Source organism: Grampus griseus, assembly GCF_964374135.1.
Source record: "Grampus griseus genome assembly, chromosome: 5".
Taxonomy (NCBI): domain Eukaryota; kingdom Metazoa; phylum Chordata; class Mammalia; order Artiodactyla; family Delphinidae; genus Grampus; species Grampus griseus.
This window is the reverse complement of record NC_138998.1, coordinates 77,549,096-77,569,779: the sequence shown is the minus strand read 5'-3', so window position 1 is coordinate 77,569,779 and position 20,684 is coordinate 77,549,096. Positions and strand designations below refer to the sequence as shown.

Sequence of the window (20,684 nt, the reverse complement as noted above, 5' to 3'; positions counted from 1 at the left end):
ATCCTACAGTAGGTCACACAATAGCTTCTCTGAGGCAGGAACTAATAAGTATTCACTGAGTCACCATAGCAACAATAAACTATAACAACAATAATAGCTAAATTTGCCTATGCTCACTATGTGCCAAAAGCAGTGTGGGTGCTTTCAATGCAGGCTCTCATTTAACCCCCACCAAATCCTTGTGAAATAAATCATTTCCTTCTTACAAATGAGGAAGGTGAGGTTCAGAGAGGTTAAGTCACTTGCTCAAACTCATTCAGCTATAAGCACAGTCTGGATTCCAGAGTCTGAATTCCTTATGAAGTAGGTACTATCATTATCCACATTTTACAGCTGAGGAAATAGAGGCTCAGAAAAATTAATAACTCACTCAGTGTCACACAGCTAATAAGTGGTAGAGCCTGGATTGGAACCCAGGCAGTCTGGCTTTAGCATCTGTCCTCTTAATTATGTACAACACTGACTCACAAAAGGATACATTTTGGACATACTTCAGATTTGTCATGCAATTATATAAAGTTGATTATATTAAATTGAAGGCTAGCTAATTACTAAATGTAACAAAGAAGTTTAAATGTCAGCTCTCAAGCCCCCCCACCTTTTTTTCATTTTAGTAGTAAAATATCTTTCCAGAAGGATAGAACTTCCTTCAAACCCAGAAGTGATAACTCTTTCATCACTCTGGGAAACTACAACACAGAAACTGCACTATTAACTTATAGTTTACATCTGGGCATTAGGTTTCTTACCTTCCCTCTCGTCCTCCCTGCACTCTCTCTGTGCCCCATCTGGGCAATAAAGCTTGTGCTTTCTGAAGGAAGGCAGTGGCCCACCCCACCACTGCCTTGTAGTCTGCTTCTCCTCCTGGGTAATTGCTCACTACACACCCCATCCCATCCCATCCCATCTCATTCCATGAAACATTGGGAACTTTTTCCACCTCCTTTCTGTAGACCCCAGGAAGCCCAGATTTGGACCAGGATCTAAGGTTGGAAACAGAATGTTTTGGATACTGATTTTAAGGTAGTTTCCAAAACAGTGGTCCTCACACTTGCCTGTGCATTGGAATTACCAGAGGAGTTTCAAAAAAATTCTCACTTGGATTCCATTCCCAGTATTTCTAATTTAGTTGATCTGAGATACACCCTGGGCACTTGGAGTTTCAGAAGCTGCCAGGAGCTCCAATGTATAGCTGAAGTTAAAAACCACTGCAGGGTTTTTCAACCTCGGCACTATTGACATTCAGTACTGGATAATTCTTTGCCCTGTGCATTGTAGAATGTTTGCCAACTTCCCTAACCTTTACTTAATAGATGCCAGTAGCACCCTCCCCAGATGTGACAACGAAAAAATGTCTCTAGGCTTTGCCAGATGTCTTGGGCGAGGGGTACAAAATCACCCTTACTGAGAACCATTGGTGTAGAGCGATTGCCAGTAGCCCAGGCTGTGAGAGAAGTCTCCCAAAAAGAAAAAAGGGAAGGGTGGCTTCTGTGGCATTCTCTCGAAAATATATAAAGATGCCAAGGGTACCTGGCAGAAAACTCTCCTGTCATTGGAGGAACCTTAAACGAGGTGGCTTTTTTTTAAAAAAAGAGTTTTAAATTTCTAAGCCAAGAGATGGTGTATTTCTTGGGAAGCATAGTAGAGGAAGGTATCTTCGAGAATAGGGAATTAAGGAAATGATACAGATCTTTCTAGCTGATCTGAAGTACAACAGAAGGAAACAATCTTCTTTAAATTAGTGTGAAGAGCCTGGTCTGGGTGAAATATTGTCTCCTGCTGATGAGTTGCTGCCAGCACTGGGGAGATAAAGTACACAGGCTTGGATGCTAAATGGATGTAAACCCAGAATGTTTCCTTAGCTCTAGGAAGGCTTTGTCACCACACTGATGATAGAGTGAACCAAAATGGGTGAGAGTCTAGGTTTGTGTATAAAGGAGGGTTAGAATGAGCTCATTACAGAAGTGCTGGAGTTTGGGAATATTCAGTGGTTGTCTTAGTTTGGGGTTATTTGAGAAAAGAGCCCAGGAAGCACCACAGGAGAGTGGGGAGGCGAGAGGGAAGGAAGAGGGAAGGAAGCTACTACTAGAAGTTGCCACCATGAGCAGTGGAGCTTAATCCTTCTGGAAGTTGAGGGGAATCACAGCTGAACACAAGCCTCAGAAGTATGGAGCAAGAGAGCTGGCGTATTTATCCACTAATTTCTGTTCCGTTGGTTGAGGGCTGCGTCCAGGGCCATCCAATCCTCAGCACTAGCTGATTCATTTTTTTATACAGCAGAAACTAACACAACATTGTAAAGCAATTATACTCCAATAAAGATGTTAAAAAAGAAATCCTCAGCACTTTGTTCTGGTTTGGGCCTCAGTCAATGTTGTGAGTGTCCTGCTGGCAACTGGAAGCAGCTGGTCAACACAGGATGGTGATTGTTAATGGGATAGAGGTGAGCCACTGGCAACCTGCTATAGGGGTCAATTTAAAAATTTTACAGGATTAACTGCTTTACTAGTTTACAATGGTTTATTTTTAATAAAGATTTCTTAATATATTAAGGAACATTGGGAAGGCACACCAACTACTGTCACCCTCAAAGATACCTTATTGTTTGAGATCATGAAATGCCACTGCCAGAAACTTAGCAGTTGTGCCAGCCCTGTCTGCAACTCCTCTTTCCCACAGACCTTACATCCAGTCCACTAACAAGTTCTTTCAGGTCTACCCCAAAGCTTTCAGGGATTTATCCACTCTCTCCCTGCTGCCACCTCATTAGTCCAGGACAATGGTGTCTTTTGCTTGGACTATTGCAAGGGCCCGCTCCTGGGCTCCCCAAATTCACTCTTCTTTGAGTTCCTTGAACCCACGAGGCTTTTTCTTGTAATGCTCCTTTACCCCAGCCCAACCCAGCCCAGCCCTACCCTTCCAATGACTTGTTCCTTCCTATCCTTTAGGTCTGGCTAAATGTCACTTTTTCAATGAAGACCTTCCTCTCTAAAGAAAGATCTCCCCATCCCACCTGTCATTCCCATCTCAGTTCCTGTTTGTTTTTTTCTTTGCCTGTTTCACAATTTGTAATTATACTGTTTGTGTATTTTGTCTCCCTGTCTAGAATGTAAACTCTGTAAGGGCCAGGACCATGTCTATCTCCTTGACGACCTTGTAGGGCTGACAGATTTAGCAAATAAAAATACAGGCATATCAGTTAAATTTGAATTTCAGATAAACTACGAATAATTTTTTAGTATAAGTATATCCAAATGATGCACAAGACATACTAAAAATTATTTGTGATTTATCTGAAATTCAGATGTAACTGGGCATGTTGTATTTTATCTGGCAACCCTAGTTCCTAGGCCCTGACACATAGCTGACTCTCATTACACATTGTTAAATAAAAATTTGGTAGCAGCAAAATTTGGCAACTAAATGGGGGAAATGTGTTAAAACTACAGAACTAAAGTACTGAGAAAGGGCTTCCCTGGTGGCACAGTGGTTGAGAGTCCACCTGCTGATGCAGGGGACATGGTTTCGTGCCCCGGTCCAGGAAGATCCCACATGCCGTGGAGCGGTTGGGCCTGTGAGCCATGGCCGCTGAGCCTGCGCATCCGGAGCCTATGCTCAGCAACGGGAGAGGTCACAACAGTGAGAGCCCCACGTACCGCAAAATAAATAAATAAATAAATAAAATAAAGTAGTGAGAAATACTGCCTCCCATTCCTTTCTGTTCTGTTGCCTGTCTTCTCACTCTAGGAGAACCTAATCTCCTGGTCCAATCTCATGGACTTCCATTCCTGGGCACCACAGGTCTGCCCCATCAAGGCCTGTTTATGACCAACTGCCACTTTCACAGAACACCAGCAAGTATTTATTGAGTCATTAAGCTGAAAGCACTTTCCAAATACATCTCTATAAATGTTTGAGTTCCTTGACTGTGAAAAAGTTCTCATTTTAACCAACCTCCTCCCCCAGTACTGCCAAAGAGCATGAGATTCTAAAGGAAATCACACAAATCCATCCTCAATTATGGTAGCAATGCTCCAGTCTCAATTAGCTCCTGCAGGGTTTCTGGAATTGGGGGTGAAGTGGCTCTTGAGAGGTTCCCAGCACTTGTAGTAGTTCTCATCCAAACAATTAGAGGTCTTCAGCCCCCACTTGGTGACAGCCATACTTAGAGAAGACTCAAACATAAATGCCTGTAGGGAATGAGGATGGGGACAAGAAAGAAGTGAGGTGGATAATAAAACACATTTGATTAGATGTCAAGAGAGACGATATGAGTAGGTAGACTCTTTGAATAATAAATCATGTGTGCTAGCACGGTGAGGAGAAAAACTCAAGCCTTGGGTTCTGGCTCTGGCCCTACTACTTATAAGTGGGTAGTAGCTTGTGCAAGATCCTTAACTTCTCTGACACTCAAGTTTCATTCTGTCAAATAGAACTGGACACGTAAGCATCACATTGTCCTTGTAGCATCATGGAGCTAAATTTGCTAGACCCAAGGGCAGAGGTGGGAGAGTCCTAGGAATATTCTTCTCAGGGGCCTTTACCGTGGCTATGTCCATGTGAGGGAGAACATACTTCCCATTTTGCAGATGAGGAAACTAAGGTTCAGAGTTGGGAAATGACTGTCTAAGGTGACAGTAGTAAGAAATCATAGAGCTGGGATTTGAGCCTTTCTTTTGCAGGACTCTGACCAAGAGATAGGCTGGGAAAAGGAAAAGAAGGAAAAGAGAGACTGAGGAGGAGGAGATGGGAGGAGGGGAGCAGGAACGTCTGTAGCACTTTTAAAAGCCCTGTCCCAGAAGGTTCTGAATGGTGGATGTCCTGCTATGTTCAGGCAGGTTTCATCTGCAACAGAAAGAATATGCAAGTGCCCTGTGCATCCTAGACATTCCAGCTTCACCTGTTGCTGATTTTCCGACTCACTATGGCTTAAAAAAAAAAAGAAAACCCTACAATTCTTATGTGCTCATGTCGCTGGAAATTTAAAAAATATACATGGACAAAAGGAAGATAAAAATTCTCTTTGTGCCACAACTCAGAGAACCCATGTTAATGTCTGGTGTCTAATATACATTAACTTCTTTTTGCCTAAAACAATGGAGAGGGACTTCCCTGGTAGTCCAGTGGGTAAGACTCTGCGCTCCCAATGCAGGGGGCCTGGGTTTGATCCCTGGTCGGGGAACTAGATCCCGCATGCGTGCCACAGCTAAGAGTCTGCATGCTGCTACTAAAGAAGTGTGCATGCCGCAACTAAAGATCCCACATGCTGCTACGAAGATCCCACATGCCGCAATTAAGACCAGAAGCAGCCAAAATAAATAAATAAACAAACAAACAAATACATAAACTAATAAATAAATACATATTTAAAAAATAAAACAATGGAGTTGATTGTCTCTGCCTGACTTCCCGTGACAAGCTTGATATGAGGACCAAATAAGATCATATGGAGGTGTTGTGCACGTTATAAAGCACTATTCAGATATAAAAGTCATTATTAAGGCCATAATTATTGTTGTCTCTTTGCTGACCACTTCTTAGGAGCCCTGCTGTCTGACTGGAGTAACAAAACTCCATCCCAGCTGAGCTATGAAGACAGTATTATAAAGTTAATTTATTGCAAAGTGGTATAAGGATAAGGCATATGGATGAGCCTGGATCCAAATTATGTAATGGGAAATGGTGAGGGAGACCCAGTTAGGTCTAGTAAAGTGTTGGACCCTCCTTTGCCAGGTAGTCTGGGCTCCCCTCCATAGGAGAGCTCCTTCTCACTAGAGCTCCAAGCCCTAGACATTTCCCAAAGTCTTGCTCCTCATAGAAACAGCCCTGTCCTGTGCCTCACTGTTGCAAAAGCACTGCTCCCTGGTAACACTATCCAAAGCCAAGTTGGGCACTGAAGGTTACTAAGTGGTAACTCTGGGGTAGCCTGTGAACTTCCAGGAACTTTCAGAGGTAACAGCTTAAGATTATCAATATTTCATAAAGCTCTCGCACAGAGATGAAGGGGTTCTACAGAAACTCTGCAGAGGCCCTTGCAAGGGGAAATGGAGCCGAGGTCCAGCAGATGGGACTCGCACCCTGCCCCTGCAGATCAGCTCCATCAACTATGGTCCTCAAGTTGGAACTGCAAGTAAACTGCGTTGGGCAGAGGGACAGATAAGCTCTCTGATTAGGTAGTTTGCAAGCTGGGCATGGAGTCAGGCAGGTCTGTGCTATCAATTTTAAAGTCAGGTGGCACTGAAGGCATTTGTTTAAAACTTGAAAGCAAATTTACATATGATTTAGCATAAAATTACTCATTGTGGTCCATAAACTAGAATGCAAAATAAAATGAAATCAAGTACTGCAGCTAACTGCAATTGTGTTCAGCCTCAGTGTTTACAGCGTGACACAGGAGGAATACAAAACAGGTTTTAAATCCCATCAGTTTCATCCCATGCCAAAGGAGAGCAAAACAAAATGAGAAAACAGCTGAGAACTGCTGCTCACAATCTCTGACTGTAGTCAGGCAAAGGTTTCCTTGACCCTCCTGGGCTTGAGAAACAAGCTAAAGGTGACATCCTGTATCCCCTGTTCCTGTGGCCCTAGAAGATTACTTCAAAATGCAGGAGATGACTCTGAGACAGAGCATATATACAGAGGGCTGCATACAGATAAGGGAAGACTCCTCACATAGTATTAAAAATATCCCCCCTTATATTTGAACAGTGCTGTACAGTCAGCAGGGTTAAATCACAGCCACTGGCTGGATTGGATGCTCTACCTATTCTACAGATGGAGAAAATGAAGCACAGAGAAGTTAAGTGACTTACTCAAGGTCACACAGGAACCAAGAGCTAGAATTTGAACCCAGGTCTGACTCCAAGTACAATACAAACTCTTTTTACCCTACCACATCAGGAGTCTAGTGTATACATTGGGGTGTGTGCATACACACATGGGAACATACACATAGACACACACTCTCCTCTCCTGACTCCTTCTTTGTGACTTTGGAAAAATAAAAAATAGCCTCTCAACAAGGTTGGGGACCCCAGAAGCCACCAGAGCCTCACATCTAACTTGCTTACCATGGTGCCATCAGCAATCCTCTCAGGCGCCAGCTTGGCTTTACTGGCCTTCTCAAAGCAGTCGGCATCAGGCCCATGGGGCGTCATTGGGCTGTGCAGGCTGCCTCCCCCTGGCAGGAACCCACCTTGCTTTGCCTCATAGTGACCTTTGATGAGTCCCATGAATTCACTCATGCAGTTCCCTGGGAAGGTTGAAACAGTATTATTTTTATTATCTCAGGCAAGGCCCGAAAACACCAAGACCTCTCAAACATTATTTCCACAGAATGTCAAGAAGATAGGAGAATCTGATAAATTTCATAGAAATAATAAAGAATATAGATAGACAGGAAAACAACTGCAAAACATTCATTAGGGTGGAATTCTTGGTAGGCAAAGCTCTACTCCATGGCCCTGTGGATTATCAGAGGTCTTCAGTTCCACTGCCTGGATGAAATTATGCTAGATCTAAAGAAAATCAAGGCCCAGACAAGAATTTTAATAATAGTTAACATGCAAATCATAATAAAGAAGGGATGTACTCCATCATCTAGGCTTACAAGCCCCATGTAAAAATTATCCTCTTTCTCAGATCTGAATCCCTTCCCAAATAGCCTCACAGTCATACAGGGTATCACTATATTTCTGGTTACCAAATTAGAAAATTGAAGTGGGGTGTGTGTGTGTGTGTGTGTGTGTGTTGATGGAAATGTGATGTAATGGAAAGAACCCTGGACTTGGAGGCTGTTAATAAATAATAATCTGTGTGAAAAAATCTTGTTATCTATAAAAACTAATCCATAAATACTGTATATTCTAACAAATATCTTCTATATCTGAATCTAATATCAACTTATTCTTTCATTCTCTAAAATGCTTCTTAGATTCATTCTTTTTCCATTGACATTCTCTTCATAGAATCTGAAAATCTTAATATTGGAAGGTACCCCTACTTCTACTCAAAACAGAAATATTCTGTATATCATTCCTGACAGATTACCTTCTGGGCTCTGCCTGCATGCCTCCTGTGAACGGAAGCACTCTACTCAACAAAGGAACCTATCATATTAATGAAGACTCTGGGTGTTAGAAAGTTCTCCCAAGTTAAATGGAAATTTGCTTTCATATAAGTTAAGTATACTGGTCCCAGTTGTGCCTCCAGAATCAACAAAATTTGACAAAAATCACCATGTTTCCACTTTTTCTATCTTACGTTTCTGTTGAAACAAAGCTCTTTATCTAGAGCAAGAATTAAAGAAATATAACACCTGGGTGAAAATCTACCCATCTAACCATCCATCCATTCATCTGTCCATTTCCTACCCTATCCATCTGCCTCTCCATCCATCCAGCATATATGGACACTGTGCTAAGTACTGTGATAGAAATGAGTAAGAAACAGCCTCTTTAAAGTTCTTCATAGTCATAGTCGTAGTCATAGTCTGTCCCATGAGAGTGCTGAGAGTGCAAATCTTAGACAGAGAAGAGAGATATGGCATTGGCAACCCTTGCAAAGCCAAACATTTGATATGATAAATGCTCCACCTCCTTCCTTACTTGTGAATATAGCCAAGTGCCAAAATACTTGTGGAACTGACTGAGCAGCCATACCCATTTTGCCCAGAAAACAAAATGCTGCTGCAGGCCCCTGCAGAAAAGGTAAGACCCAGGTCATAGCTCTACTTGTTTCTCCATGAAGCAGAAATAGAGGAAAAGAAGCAACGGTAAGCATAAAGTATCTATATTTTAAAAGCAGTTCTGTTCATGACTTAAATATGCTGTCACACTCCTTGATCTAGTATGTATCCTCAGGGTCACCTTCATGGCTTAATTTTGGGAAGAGAGCAAGACAGAATTCAGCTTTGATCTGAATATGAATTTAGGTAGCAATGATTTGGTGATGACATTTCTACATCATTTTCTGTATTTCAAAGGACACTGGGAAGGTAGACCTTGCCTTTTTGATTAATGCTGAATCCAGTTGACTAAGGTGCATTAAGATGACTGGAGGTGGGCTTCCCTGGTGGCACAGTGGTTAAGAATCCACCTGCCAACACAGAGCACACGGGTTCGAGCCCTGGTCCAGGAAGATCTCACATGCCATGGAGCAACTAGCCCGTGTGCCACAACTATTGAGCCTGCCCTCTAGAGCCTGCGAGCCACAACTGCTGAGCCTGCATGCCGCAACTACTGAAGCCCGTGCACCTAGAGCCCATGGTCCGCAACAAGAGAAGCCACCACAATGAGAAGCCCACACACCACAAGGAAAAGTAGCCCCTGCGTACCGCAACTAGAGAAAGCCTGCGTGCAGCAACGAAGACCCAATGCAGCCAAAAATAAATAAATAAATAAATTTATTAAAAAAAACAAGATGACTGGAGGCAATATTTCTACAGAAATCATTCTCCACTTCTGTAAAGTCACATCAAAGTGGCAGAGATTTTGATTACTGCTAAAGCATTATTATTTTTATTTTTTTTTGCGGTACGCGGGCCTCTCACTGTTGTGGCCTCTCCCGTTGAGGAGTACAGGCTCCGGACGCGCAGGCTCAGTGGCCATGGCTCACGGGCCTAGCTGCTCCGCGGCACGTGGGATCTTCCTGGACCGGGGCACGAACCCGTGTCCCCTGCATCAGCAGGCGGACTCTCAACCACTGTGCCACCAGGGAAGCCCTAAAGCATTATTTTTAATATCTCTGGTAAAAATAATTTCTAACTCAGGGTTCTGGGGTTTTTCCAACTAACTCAGGGCAACCATACCTCTCTGAGATTTATCTATCCTGGGCCAAATTTATTTGAGAGTCTTAAAAAAAATTAGAAGAGGCATTTCACGAGGCCATTTGTTTCAGGCAGTCTGAATTACAAACTAAAATCAAGCAGTGGATTGACAGCTGTAGCACAGGAGCGAACCTGGGTGGGGAGACAAGCCCCAGGCCAGCATTTCTCAACATGTGGTCTGTAGACCTCCTGCATCAGAATCCCCTGACTTGCTAGTTCAAAACGCAGATTCTGAGGTTCCACCTCAATACCAACTAATTAAACTCTCTGAGAGTGGACCCAGGGAAAAATATTTTTTAAAAAAGTCATTCTAAGTGTTTTTCATATCCCCTAATGCTCTTAAAGTGTGGCTCCTGGAACAGTTGCATCAGCATCACGAGGGAACTTGGTACAAATGCAAATTCTCAGGTCCTACCCTGGACATTCTGAAGCAGAAATTCTGAGGGTGGGACCCAGGAATCTGCGTTTTAACAAGCCCTCCAGGTGACACTGACACATGCTAAAATTTGAAAACCACTACCTCAGGCATGAAGAGCAGCCTCCATATAAGAACTATGTGAAATAGTGAAGTATCAAGGATTAGTATGTGACGTACAGGCTATAATCCAGAGCAATTCTCTTGCCTTGACAACAGGCTCTCTAGGGGACTAATTTCCAGGAGGAGAACAGTTGGGACCTGTGATGGGCTTGATATTCTTCAGAAAGGACATAGTTTGTTACATCTCTATTCACAAAGTATCTGGTGTCCTTGAAGTGTTAACCAGTTGTGTCCTTTTCAGGTGATTTCACCTGAGAAAGGTGATGCTGACATTTGACCATGAAGTGACCTTCTTCCATTCTGAGGGCCTTTGTTCTCCACCCTCTACAAATGCCTAAATTGCTCATTTAGTCACTGTTGTATCCTGTTAAAGTGCTGCCACCTGGGTACATATCGAGAGGCGCCTCAGAGACAGAAAGCCCTGAGGTTAGCTAAAGAAAGGGGTTTGTTTTTTAGAATGTTCCAGCTGACATGCACCTCAGAGTCTTTCCAGAACTCTATGTACAAAAATGCACTCTCCAGGAAGTAGAATTGCGCGTTGACATTTAGGTTGGGTTTATAGCTAGCTACTGCACAATTAAAAATGCCAGCTTCATTAAGTACAGCCATGAGGTACCTTATTCATTCTTGGCGATGCATTCACCTATTAAATAAATATTTATTAGATGCATATCATGCACTGGGCACTGTGCTAGGCATATCTGCTAGTGCCCATGACTGGTCCGGCATCGGACTGCCTTCATTAAATCCTGACTCCACCACTTAACTAGCTGTGAGGCCTTGAGCAAGCGACTTAATGCTTCACAGCTCAGTTTCATCTCTGAAAAAAAAAAAAAGTGGCGGGGGTGGAGGCAGATAATGACACTACCTACCTTTCACAACTGTTATGAGGATTGAACGGGTTAATACTTTTAAAGAACCTTAGAGCCATAGGAAATTGTCAGTAAGTGTTCACAGTAAGTAAAAACAGTATTAATAAAATGAAAAAAATCATAGATTTGGTAAGTTCTGTTCTAGACAACAACTGCTTTGCAGAAACTGCTTCCAGAATGGGATCCATCCCCCAGTGTGGACTGCAATCTGCTTTACCCCTCCAATTATTATTGGAGAAGGCACATGTTATTGGCTCTTGAACCAGACTTAGATAATGAACTTTCCAAAAACAGCAAACTAACCAACAACATCCCGTGGTTCCTCCTCCCTTTATACCTAAAATGTAGAGAAACATCTTGCTTCATCCTTTACCAGCCTTTGTGCCATTCTTCAGGGCCAGAGGAACTGGGCTGTAGGCATTACACAGTTGTTTCCTTCTCAGAGTCAACACGCCACTGCCATCCCCACACAAGTTGTGGCGTTTAAGTAGCTAAAATTCTGGGGGAGCGGCACTGGGCCTGGGGAGGCAGGCTTTGAACTCCAGCCAGGACAGGGCGTCCAAAAACACCTCTGGCAGCGTTCCTCGTGGGTAATGCTCACCACTCTGCCATCTCTTTGGTTTTCAAATGTAACTTGGCAAAAGACTTACTGTGGTAATAAGGAGGCCTGAAGGTCTTATCAGCAACTCCCCATCGCGGTGGGAAGATGACAAAATCAGCGATGGCCACTCCGGGGCGGACAGACTTGGCAGTCAATACCGTGAAAATGGATGGGTCCTGTGAAAGAAAGGACAAGGAAAGCCTGAAGACACGAGGAGAGGGAGGTGACTGAACAATGACACACGTCACCCATGCATGAAGGGTTTTTGAGTGAAACTGTAATGTCTGATCAAACCACAGGCCAGGCTAAGAAGTCTGGGCTTGTCATCGAGGTGTAGTAATCACTCATCTGACTTTCCCCTCTTGCTGTGCTTGAAGCAAAATGAATTAACACCAGCTAAGGAGATTCTGAGCAGCTTTTTCACCCTGCTGAGCCCTCATTTCATGTAAGTACTACCCTGTGGGTCTGACAACAAGCAGTGCATGCCTCCCAACCTCAGGTCAGAGTGACCAGAGCTGGGATGTGCTGCAGGGAGCTCTTGGCAGAAGGGGTGCTCAGAGTAAGGTGGAAATAGAAATAAAATAATATCCAAGGGTTGGTATAGATGTAGGATGTGCATCTCTTTGGAGGAATCACAGAGATTCCAGATGGTATCCTCATTGCTTTCTTACCCTTGTTTGACTCTCAGGTCTAAAATGCATCACTCATCTGGGTGGTGGTAGTGTAGGGGAAAAGGGAATAGGTGGGGGGACAATATTATGATTTATCAAGAACTTTAGACTCCTTCGGTGGAAAGACTGAGATTCAACTTAATGGCAATCAATGATCATGTTTACTTTCAGATGCCACATGAGGGTCTGGGATTCAAAGATGATTGAGCACTACTCCTTGCTCTTTAGCATCATTAGTGGTGGTGGTGGGTGTGTGTGAGGGGGACTGAAGGAGTAATAAAACAAGTGCATGAATAATGAATCACAGCAAGGTGCCAAGGGAAATCTAGCTTTACAAATAGAGAGCCAAGGGGGTACAGAGTGCCTATCTCTACTGAGAGGATCAGGGAAGGCTTCAAAGAGGAGGTGACATTTGAGGTAGGACCTGAAGAATGAAAGGAGAAAGAAAGAAAAAGAGAGGGAAGGAGGGAGGGAAGGAGGAAGGAAGGAAGGGAAGGAAAGGAAGGAAAAGGCAGAAAGGCATTTTAAGCACAGATAACAGGAAAGATCAAAATGCACAGAGATTTTGTTGAGGCAAGAGAGCTAAAGCCCAGAGTGCACTGGCAAAAGGGAGAGGGGCAAGAGGTGGTACTGGGAAATGAGCCCAGGGCCAGATGGCAAAGACCATCAGATACCATGCTTCAGAGCTCAGACTTAATCCTAAACCACAGGGAACCTGCAAATGTTTTCTAATGCTGTGATAGAATGATCAGGTCTGAATTTTGGGAAAACAACTATAGCAGCAGTACAGAGGAGATTGGGCATGTGTAAATGCAAGTCAAAAAACGCTTTATGCTGTGAAAATGAACACTCCTTCATCTGTCATGAGAAATGATCTGAAACTGTTAAAAGGTAGCGAAGCTCAAATAAAGCTCTATCAGTGTCTCAGGATCCTTTTTCTTGCTGCTTTGGGCATGATGCCTCATTTTCTTTTCCCTTTTGATTTTATTAATTGTTGCTGCTCTTCAGAAGGGTAGAGGTAAGCTGAACTGGCTCAGAGTAATCTTTCTGTCTCTGGTTTCTTGCTTCTGCTCTAATTACCCCTCCAGCTTGTGGGTAAAGTTAATCTATTATGCAAAGTGAACTTTCCCCCAGGATCTCAGAAGTAGCACTTTATCGAGAATGTGGGGCCTTGGGGGCCTGCACTGTAGGCTGGGGACCTATTTGTAGTCCCCTGATTGACTGAAAAATATGATCGAGTTCATAATCTAGAATTTCTTTGGTTTAAATTCAAGCACTGAACATTATGAGTAACTTTAGAAGAGGGCTGTCTGTTCCATCATGGCTAAAAAGAGCCGGGAGTGGAGGCACTGGAGTGGGCAGCCAGAGCTAGCAGACTCTTGGTATTTATGAGCAGGACAGAGAACTTTCCAAATCCAGAAATGTTCCTTCCTCACCACTCCATCACTAACATTAGCACTGGTTTTCTTTTGGGGATATATTTTCCAGGAAGAAACCAAGTTTTTAGCCATGTAGGAGAGTTCCTGTGAATACTCTGTAGAGAGCTGAGCTGTACTGCAGGGTGAGTGCTGAGCTTTTAGCCGGGATCGCCCTCTAGCTATGTTATTTACTCCTTCACTGAAGCCTTGCAGCAGATGATTCAAATTCCTGTCAGCACAGCGACAAATGACTAAATCTCGGGCTTCCAAGGGTGACACTGGTAGTGTTAAATCTGTGAATGTCAGGGGTCTACTGTGGACCCCTCCCACCTACGGGTGTCCTCTCCCCGGGGCCCCTCCATGGGCCAGACTTACTGCGTGGTCAAAGGCCACTGAGTTGATGACCATGAAGTTCTCCAAGTTGTACTTGTAGGGCGTATAATTCCCATGCCAGGCCACAACATTGAACGGGGAGACATCCTGATTTAACAACAACAACAACAAAAAGGCAGGAAAGGGTGATTTTAGCATGTAATGCTTTTGTAGCTATGATTCCTCAGTTTGTACTTGGCATTATTGTCTCTTTTTTGATGTGATTCTGTTCTCATCATTTAATAATACCATCTCTGGGAAAAATATCACCCTGAATCATCTTGTGGTTGCTTCACATTCTCTCAAACTGTCCTTGCTATGCCGCTAACCCTAGTCTTCCAGTTCATAAGCTGCAGCTGCTTCTGATCGCATGTGCAGCACAAGCACAGCACATGCTCCAAGCAGTGCCTTTTCAACAATTTTAACACAATTGTGAGAATCTGTGGATGCCAGCAATTCTTTGACAATCTGGGCCACCGTCTGGGTTTCCCAGTGCTGAGGGTAGGCACTTGGCTGTGACTGCTCTCCAGCTAACTGCTGCCCAGAGGAGATTCTAGTATATTCAGTGCCTCGGTTGGTGAGTGCAGGAAGGCTAGAAGGTCTCTAAGAGTTCCAGCCCCAGGGACTTGAGATTTCAGAGCAATCCTAAGGTGATGCTTCTTGGGTCTGCCCTGGGGTAAGAGAGGATCAGTGTTCTGTTATAGGAAGGTAGTTAGGCTAGGGAGTCCAGGTGATACAGTCCATGTAGGTCAGCCTCCCAGGGCACAGATCATGGCAGAGATGGGAGAATGGATCAGTGGGGGCTCACACAGAGAATAACCCACACAGAGTCCATTTGGAAAGTGGAAACCCATGGAGCTGCTGGCTACCTCTAGAATGGTGATCCTCTATCAAATATATGTCAACTATAATACAGGGAATAGTCATTTAAAAATGAACGTGAATGGCACAATTTCATTCCTTTTTATGGCTGAGTAGTATTCCATTGTATATATGTACCACATCTTCTTTATCGCCATTTGCAGAGACGTGGATGGACCTAGAGACTATCATACAGAGTGAAGTAAGTCGGAAAGAGGAAAAAAAGTCATATATTAACACATATATGTGGAATTTAGAACAATGGTACAGATGAACCTATTTGCAAAGCAGAAATAGAGACACAGAGGTAGAGAACAAACATATGGGCACCAAGGGGTGGGGGGTGGGACGGACTGGGAGATTGGGATTGACGTATGTACACTACTATGTACGAAGTAGATGGCTGGTGAGTGCCTACTGTATAGCACAGGAAAAAAAAATGAATGTGATTTCCACACTGCATCCCCAGAGGTCATCATTTTTGCCAGGCTGGAGTAGTAGCTCAGCACCTGCATTTTAAACAAGTTTCCTGAGAATTTCTGATGCAAGTGGTCTCTGAACCACATTTTAGGAAATCCTGATCCAGAAAATATGAGGGTGACTATGTGTCAATGAGTGTGACAATGAACCCTCAAGAGTTAATTTTAAACGCCAAACTAGTTGGTCTCTGCTGGTTAGCATACCTTCTAGATGCTGTCCAAAGAAAATAACGTGCCTTAGCAAAATATAAGCAATAAGTTAAATGGGCAAAAATAAAGCAAATGAATAATGGTAAACAGAAGAGATCTTTGGATTATTTTTACTGTATGGTTACTTTATTTTACTATATTATATATCCAGTATATGAAGTAATAATGTATTATATTACAGATTATATATTGTTATTTTTATTATTATCTATGCCTTTGCTTATCTCCTGAGTTTACCAGGCTGGTGCTATAAACAAAGTCAAACTAACTGAGTTCTGCTTGTTTTCTATCAATTGTTGCTTGTATTTGAAAATATGGTGACCATTCTTGAATGTAAGTCTTAGATGAACTGCTATTAACTCATTTTCCTTTTCAGAACATATTGCCCTGCCTGTATATTATGCTTCCCCAACATTTATAGAGACCTAGATATTGCGGGGTTTTTATTGCTTGATAAATAGAAAGAGCATGCCCTTTGGAGTCAGAAAGATATGGGTTTGAATGCTGATTCTGTCATTTACTGTGACATTTGGTAAGTTATCACCACCTGGCCTGTTTTCATGACTACAAGTAAGGCAAGTAGCACCTTATTTGTAGTATCTTAGTGATGTGGTAAAGATGAAATAATATATGTAAATACTTAATACTAGCCTTGGCAATCAGAAGGTGCTTAATAACTATTCATTCCTTCCCCTGCCTACAAACCCGCTTACTTTACCTGTTTGGCAGCAAACATCTTGCCCTGGTATTTATTAATCACAGTGTAACCACCTGGCGCTTGGTGATCTTCGTACCAGGCAACAGGTATCAAGAAATCACGAGGATTGGCCAAGCCATTGGCTCCTAGAACATAATGACCCAAAAGTCTTTTAGACACTTCTGAAATCACATAGGAAAGATGCCCACTGTTGCACAAAGAGAAAGGGCTTTCTTCCACGTCAAAAGCTACTCCACAATTTGCTTTCATTGTTCAAAGGCTCATTGGAATCCCAGTCTGGTGCCTTTTAAGGAGGACCTAAGGAATTTGGTCAGAAAAAAATCATGAAAATAGCATCATCATCATCACCAGCATTATGTCCTAAAGTTGTAGAGTGAATATGGTTTATAAACATTTTACATGCATTATCTCATCACTACAGGGGAGGGAAGGGGAGGAGAGGGAGAGACTAGAAAAGAGGAAAGGGAAGGTATGATAGAATACTAGATCTTTTTTTCCAAGAAAACTCTGATGACTCTAGAACTCATCTACAGTCCTTGAGAAAGGTTACATACTGTAGCCCCAGGCGTGCCTCTGCTCCTCAGACAGAACTCAGAATCAACCCAAGCCTGAAAAACTGCTCTGCAGCCTGACAATCTGTCTGCCACTGAGGGAGACAGTATTTGGGACTTGCCTGCTTACCTTTGCTTTGTGAGTGTTCCCTCCAGAGAGAAAAAAATAAATCAAAAGACCAAAAATGAAAAACGTAAGTGCAAAAACATAATTTAACTCTGAGTGGAGAGACCTGGGGAGTGTTTTATCATTTCCAGCTCCTGGGGTTTAAAAGAAAAAATGTCCCCAGCTGGTTAGTAAATTATATATATTTTCCAGAGGGTACGTGTTCCATGGAACCCGGAGGCTCTGCTGGCTCTGGAGCAGCAGGAAGCCAGAGCAAAGTGGGAAGAGCGGGTGGAGAGCAGGATAACAGATGGCCCACCATGGCTCCACTGCCTCTCTGCTGCCTCTCACCTTCCTCTGACTATTTGGATCCCCCAGGGGAGTGACCAGAAGGCACATGCTGGCCTGTCCCTGGTTTGCTCTAAAAAAAATCTGTTGACAAGGAAAGGGAAGAGCTGGGGGCTGTGGCCACCACCTTCAGCAAACATGCCAAAGATGGAACCAAGGGCCAATTTTCCCAACCACTCCTTTCACTCCCAGGGACGTTTTGCAAACAACCCCCCCTACCGCCTTCACTTCTCTCCTGCTCTCCCGTCTCCAGCTTGCCAGAAGAATTGGGGGTGGGGGACCTTGTTTCACTTTTGAAAGTTTTAATCTGCCTCGTGGAGGCTGTGGTTTCTAGCTCCTTCACAGTACTGAGGGAGGTATGCTTTTTGACTCTCAAGTGTGTAGATGTTTTGGAGGATGCTCAGTAGGAATGTGAGGTTCATAGACTGTATGTCTTTCAGTCCGTTTCCCCTTTCCATAGCCACATAGCCCCTATCATTGTTATGGCTTTTCCCATTTTATTGTCTACATACAAGCCACTCATTTAAGAACATGATCTTCCTTTTATCCACAAAACCCATTCCCACTTGTACACTTTTTCTTAAGCTCATCTCTTTCCTCTTTATTTTCCCTCAACTTTCCATCGAGGATTAGTCAAATCTTATCTTTTCTATGAAGCTGTTACTGGAGACTTGGCCTACAGTAACCCAGACTTCTACATCCTCTAGGGTATACTCTGTATAACCTGAAATCTATTACATATTGTTTTGCTCTCCAATGGTCTGTATACTATTCTAGAGAGAGATTTACCATGGGTTGGCTTGGATCGTTTTCTGTTATGCATGTATGTGATGGGAAGAAGCTTGTTCTAGCCTTAATGTGGTTCCTGTCATTACGCTCAGCACAACATGGGAGCCAAGACAAGCTGATGGACTGGTGCACTGACCAGCTAATTAATGAAGCTGTCATCTCATCAGATGGGTCAGCTATGCCACCTGGAGCCCCTGAACTTAGACGTCTGAAATAAGAAGTCTGCGATTGCTCAGGGAACTCTAGTATGTTCTAAAATTCCCAACTACACTTGGTCTAGGGAAGAAGTTGTCTAGAGAGGAAAGTTGAAGTTTGAGTGAGATAAAGAGGGGAGATGGATGTTTAACTTTCATGCAGTTATCTGTGTCCTATATTTCAAGTCAGGCTTAGAAGCTTGCATTGAAGATTTACCAATCGGTCCCAGGTCAGGCAACTCAAAGTGGACGCCGTAGACCTCCAGGATGTAGCCCCTGGTCTCCTCGAAGACATCTATGCTGAACCGCATTCCTCTCTGGAACAGAAGTAAACATTGGTGTGCTCTCCCAAATTATACCTGTAGTTATAAAGAAGCTGCCCAAGAGCCACAGCCAGCCTCACTTGCACAAGTAATTCTGTAGCCTGTTGAACTATGTTGGAGAGGTGACCAGCTCAAAGAGGAGGTAGGAAGAAAAATTTAACTTCTAATCACATCTGTGACTCAAACCAATTCTAGTCTACTCTCTCACTGGGTCCATAGATAACAGTGCCTTGATTTAGCCAACTTTTAAAGAAATCCATCTTCACTGCTTTCCACCCGCACCAGGACCTTATCCAGAGGGTGTATATTTAGGAAAGTGAATTGACAATGTTCTTTGCTTTGTGATTGTGTACTATTTTAAAACAAAGTAGGGGGCTTCCCTGGTGGCGCAGTGGTTAAGAATCCGCCTGCCAATGCAGGGGACACGGGTTCGAGCCCTGGTCTGGGAAGATCCCACAGGCTGCAGAGCAACTAAGCCTATGCGCCACAACTACTGAGCCTACGCTCCAGAGCCTGTGAGCCACAACTACTGAGCCCGCATGCCACATCTACTGAAGCCCATGTGCCTAGAGCCTGTCCTCCACAACAAGAGAAGCCACTGCAATGAGAAGTCCACGCACTGCAACGAAGAGTAGCTCCCGCTCGCCACTAGAGAAAGCCTGCGCACAGTAACGAAGACCCAACACAGCCAAACTAACTAACTAACTAACTAAACTAACTAACTAAAGAAATAAAATAAATTTGAAAAATAATAAAACAAAGTAGGCACACAAGTCTAGTTACCCTTCTGCACAGGGAGCCTTCTGTATAACTCAAACTTCCTCCCCATTGCCCAGACATGACAGAGAAATTTTAGAGTTGGAAATAGCAGCAGTTGCAACATCAGATTGCTCCCAAATTAGGGAGAAGCAGGGAGAGGGGGACACATCACCAACCTGAATGACGCATATCTCGTTGGGCTGAACAAGCATCTTGCCAAACTCGGTGTAAATGAGAAGTTTCCCTTTCTGGGGAACTAACAAAAAAGACAGGGTGGCAGTGGGTAGCTCTTTTCAGGCGAGAATGACTTCATGAAGAGTAAAAGGCTTAAGGGCTGCATTTGCTTTTTCATTCCAAATGAAAAGTACTTTATTGAGTTTTATGGGGGAATATGACAGAATTGACAACTTATGTTAGCTATTTTACTATCTAGAAAAACATGAATGGAAAAAGTGACTCTGCTTTTTTCTTCTTTTCTTTGGTTGCCAGGTAAGGAGCTTGTATTTGCACAATTCTGTGGCTTGACCAGAAAGAGCAGAAGAAATAGGATGGAAAAAGACCCATTTCTGATAGTTCCAGCAGAATGCTGGCATTTGCATGTCTACTGTCTACATCAAAATGTTCACTCCATAATATCGTACTAAAACCATCGAAAAAGAATGGGTAGACCAGAGAAATCCCTACTAGACTTTCCATCCTTCCTGATGGTCTCATGAAAATTTGTATTTATATTGCAGATATCAATGACAGATGGTCTTTTCTTGGGTGAGTGTGAAGGCAAATAGAGTTATCTTAACAAGTTAATCACATGTTGGTATTACTCTTCATTTCTTTTCAGCTGCCCAGATCTCCCAGATCAGAAAGGCCCAGAAGAAACGAACAAAGACAGGGAGACCAGGAAATAGAGTAGGGGCTTGGGGGTACACAAAGAATCTTTTCCAGACCTCCAATCGCCTTTACACCTCAGTCTGTAGACTGCACTAAATAAGACAGATTGAAAGGAAAGTCATATGTATACAATTAAAAAGTAGCTTATGACTAGGGATCA

At 43.2% G+C, this 20,684-nt stretch overlaps 1 protein-coding gene across 1 annotated transcript in view; it reads right to left on the bottom strand.

Moving 5' to 3' along the window:
* Positions 1–3,803: 3,803 nt before the first annotated feature.
* HGD (homogentisate 1,2-dioxygenase) overlaps positions 3,804–20,684 on the bottom strand; it is a 45,215-nt gene continuing 28,334 nt past the window's right edge. Inside the window, exons 8-14 of the mRNA XM_082654366.1 lie at positions 19,813–19,892; positions 18,772–18,871; positions 16,567–16,691; positions 14,302–14,406; positions 11,887–12,013; positions 7,071–7,252; positions 3,804–4,190 (exon numbers count right to left, since the gene is read on the bottom strand). Coding sequence (XP_082510492.1) covers positions 4,041–4,190; positions 7,071–7,252; positions 11,887–12,013; positions 14,302–14,406; positions 16,567–16,691; positions 18,772–18,871; positions 19,813–19,892 — 869 coding nt within the window. The 3' untranslated portion in view covers positions 3,804–4,040. The remainder of the gene's footprint in view (positions 4,191–7,070; positions 7,253–11,886; positions 12,014–14,301; positions 14,407–16,566; positions 16,692–18,771; positions 18,872–19,812; positions 19,893–20,684) is intronic.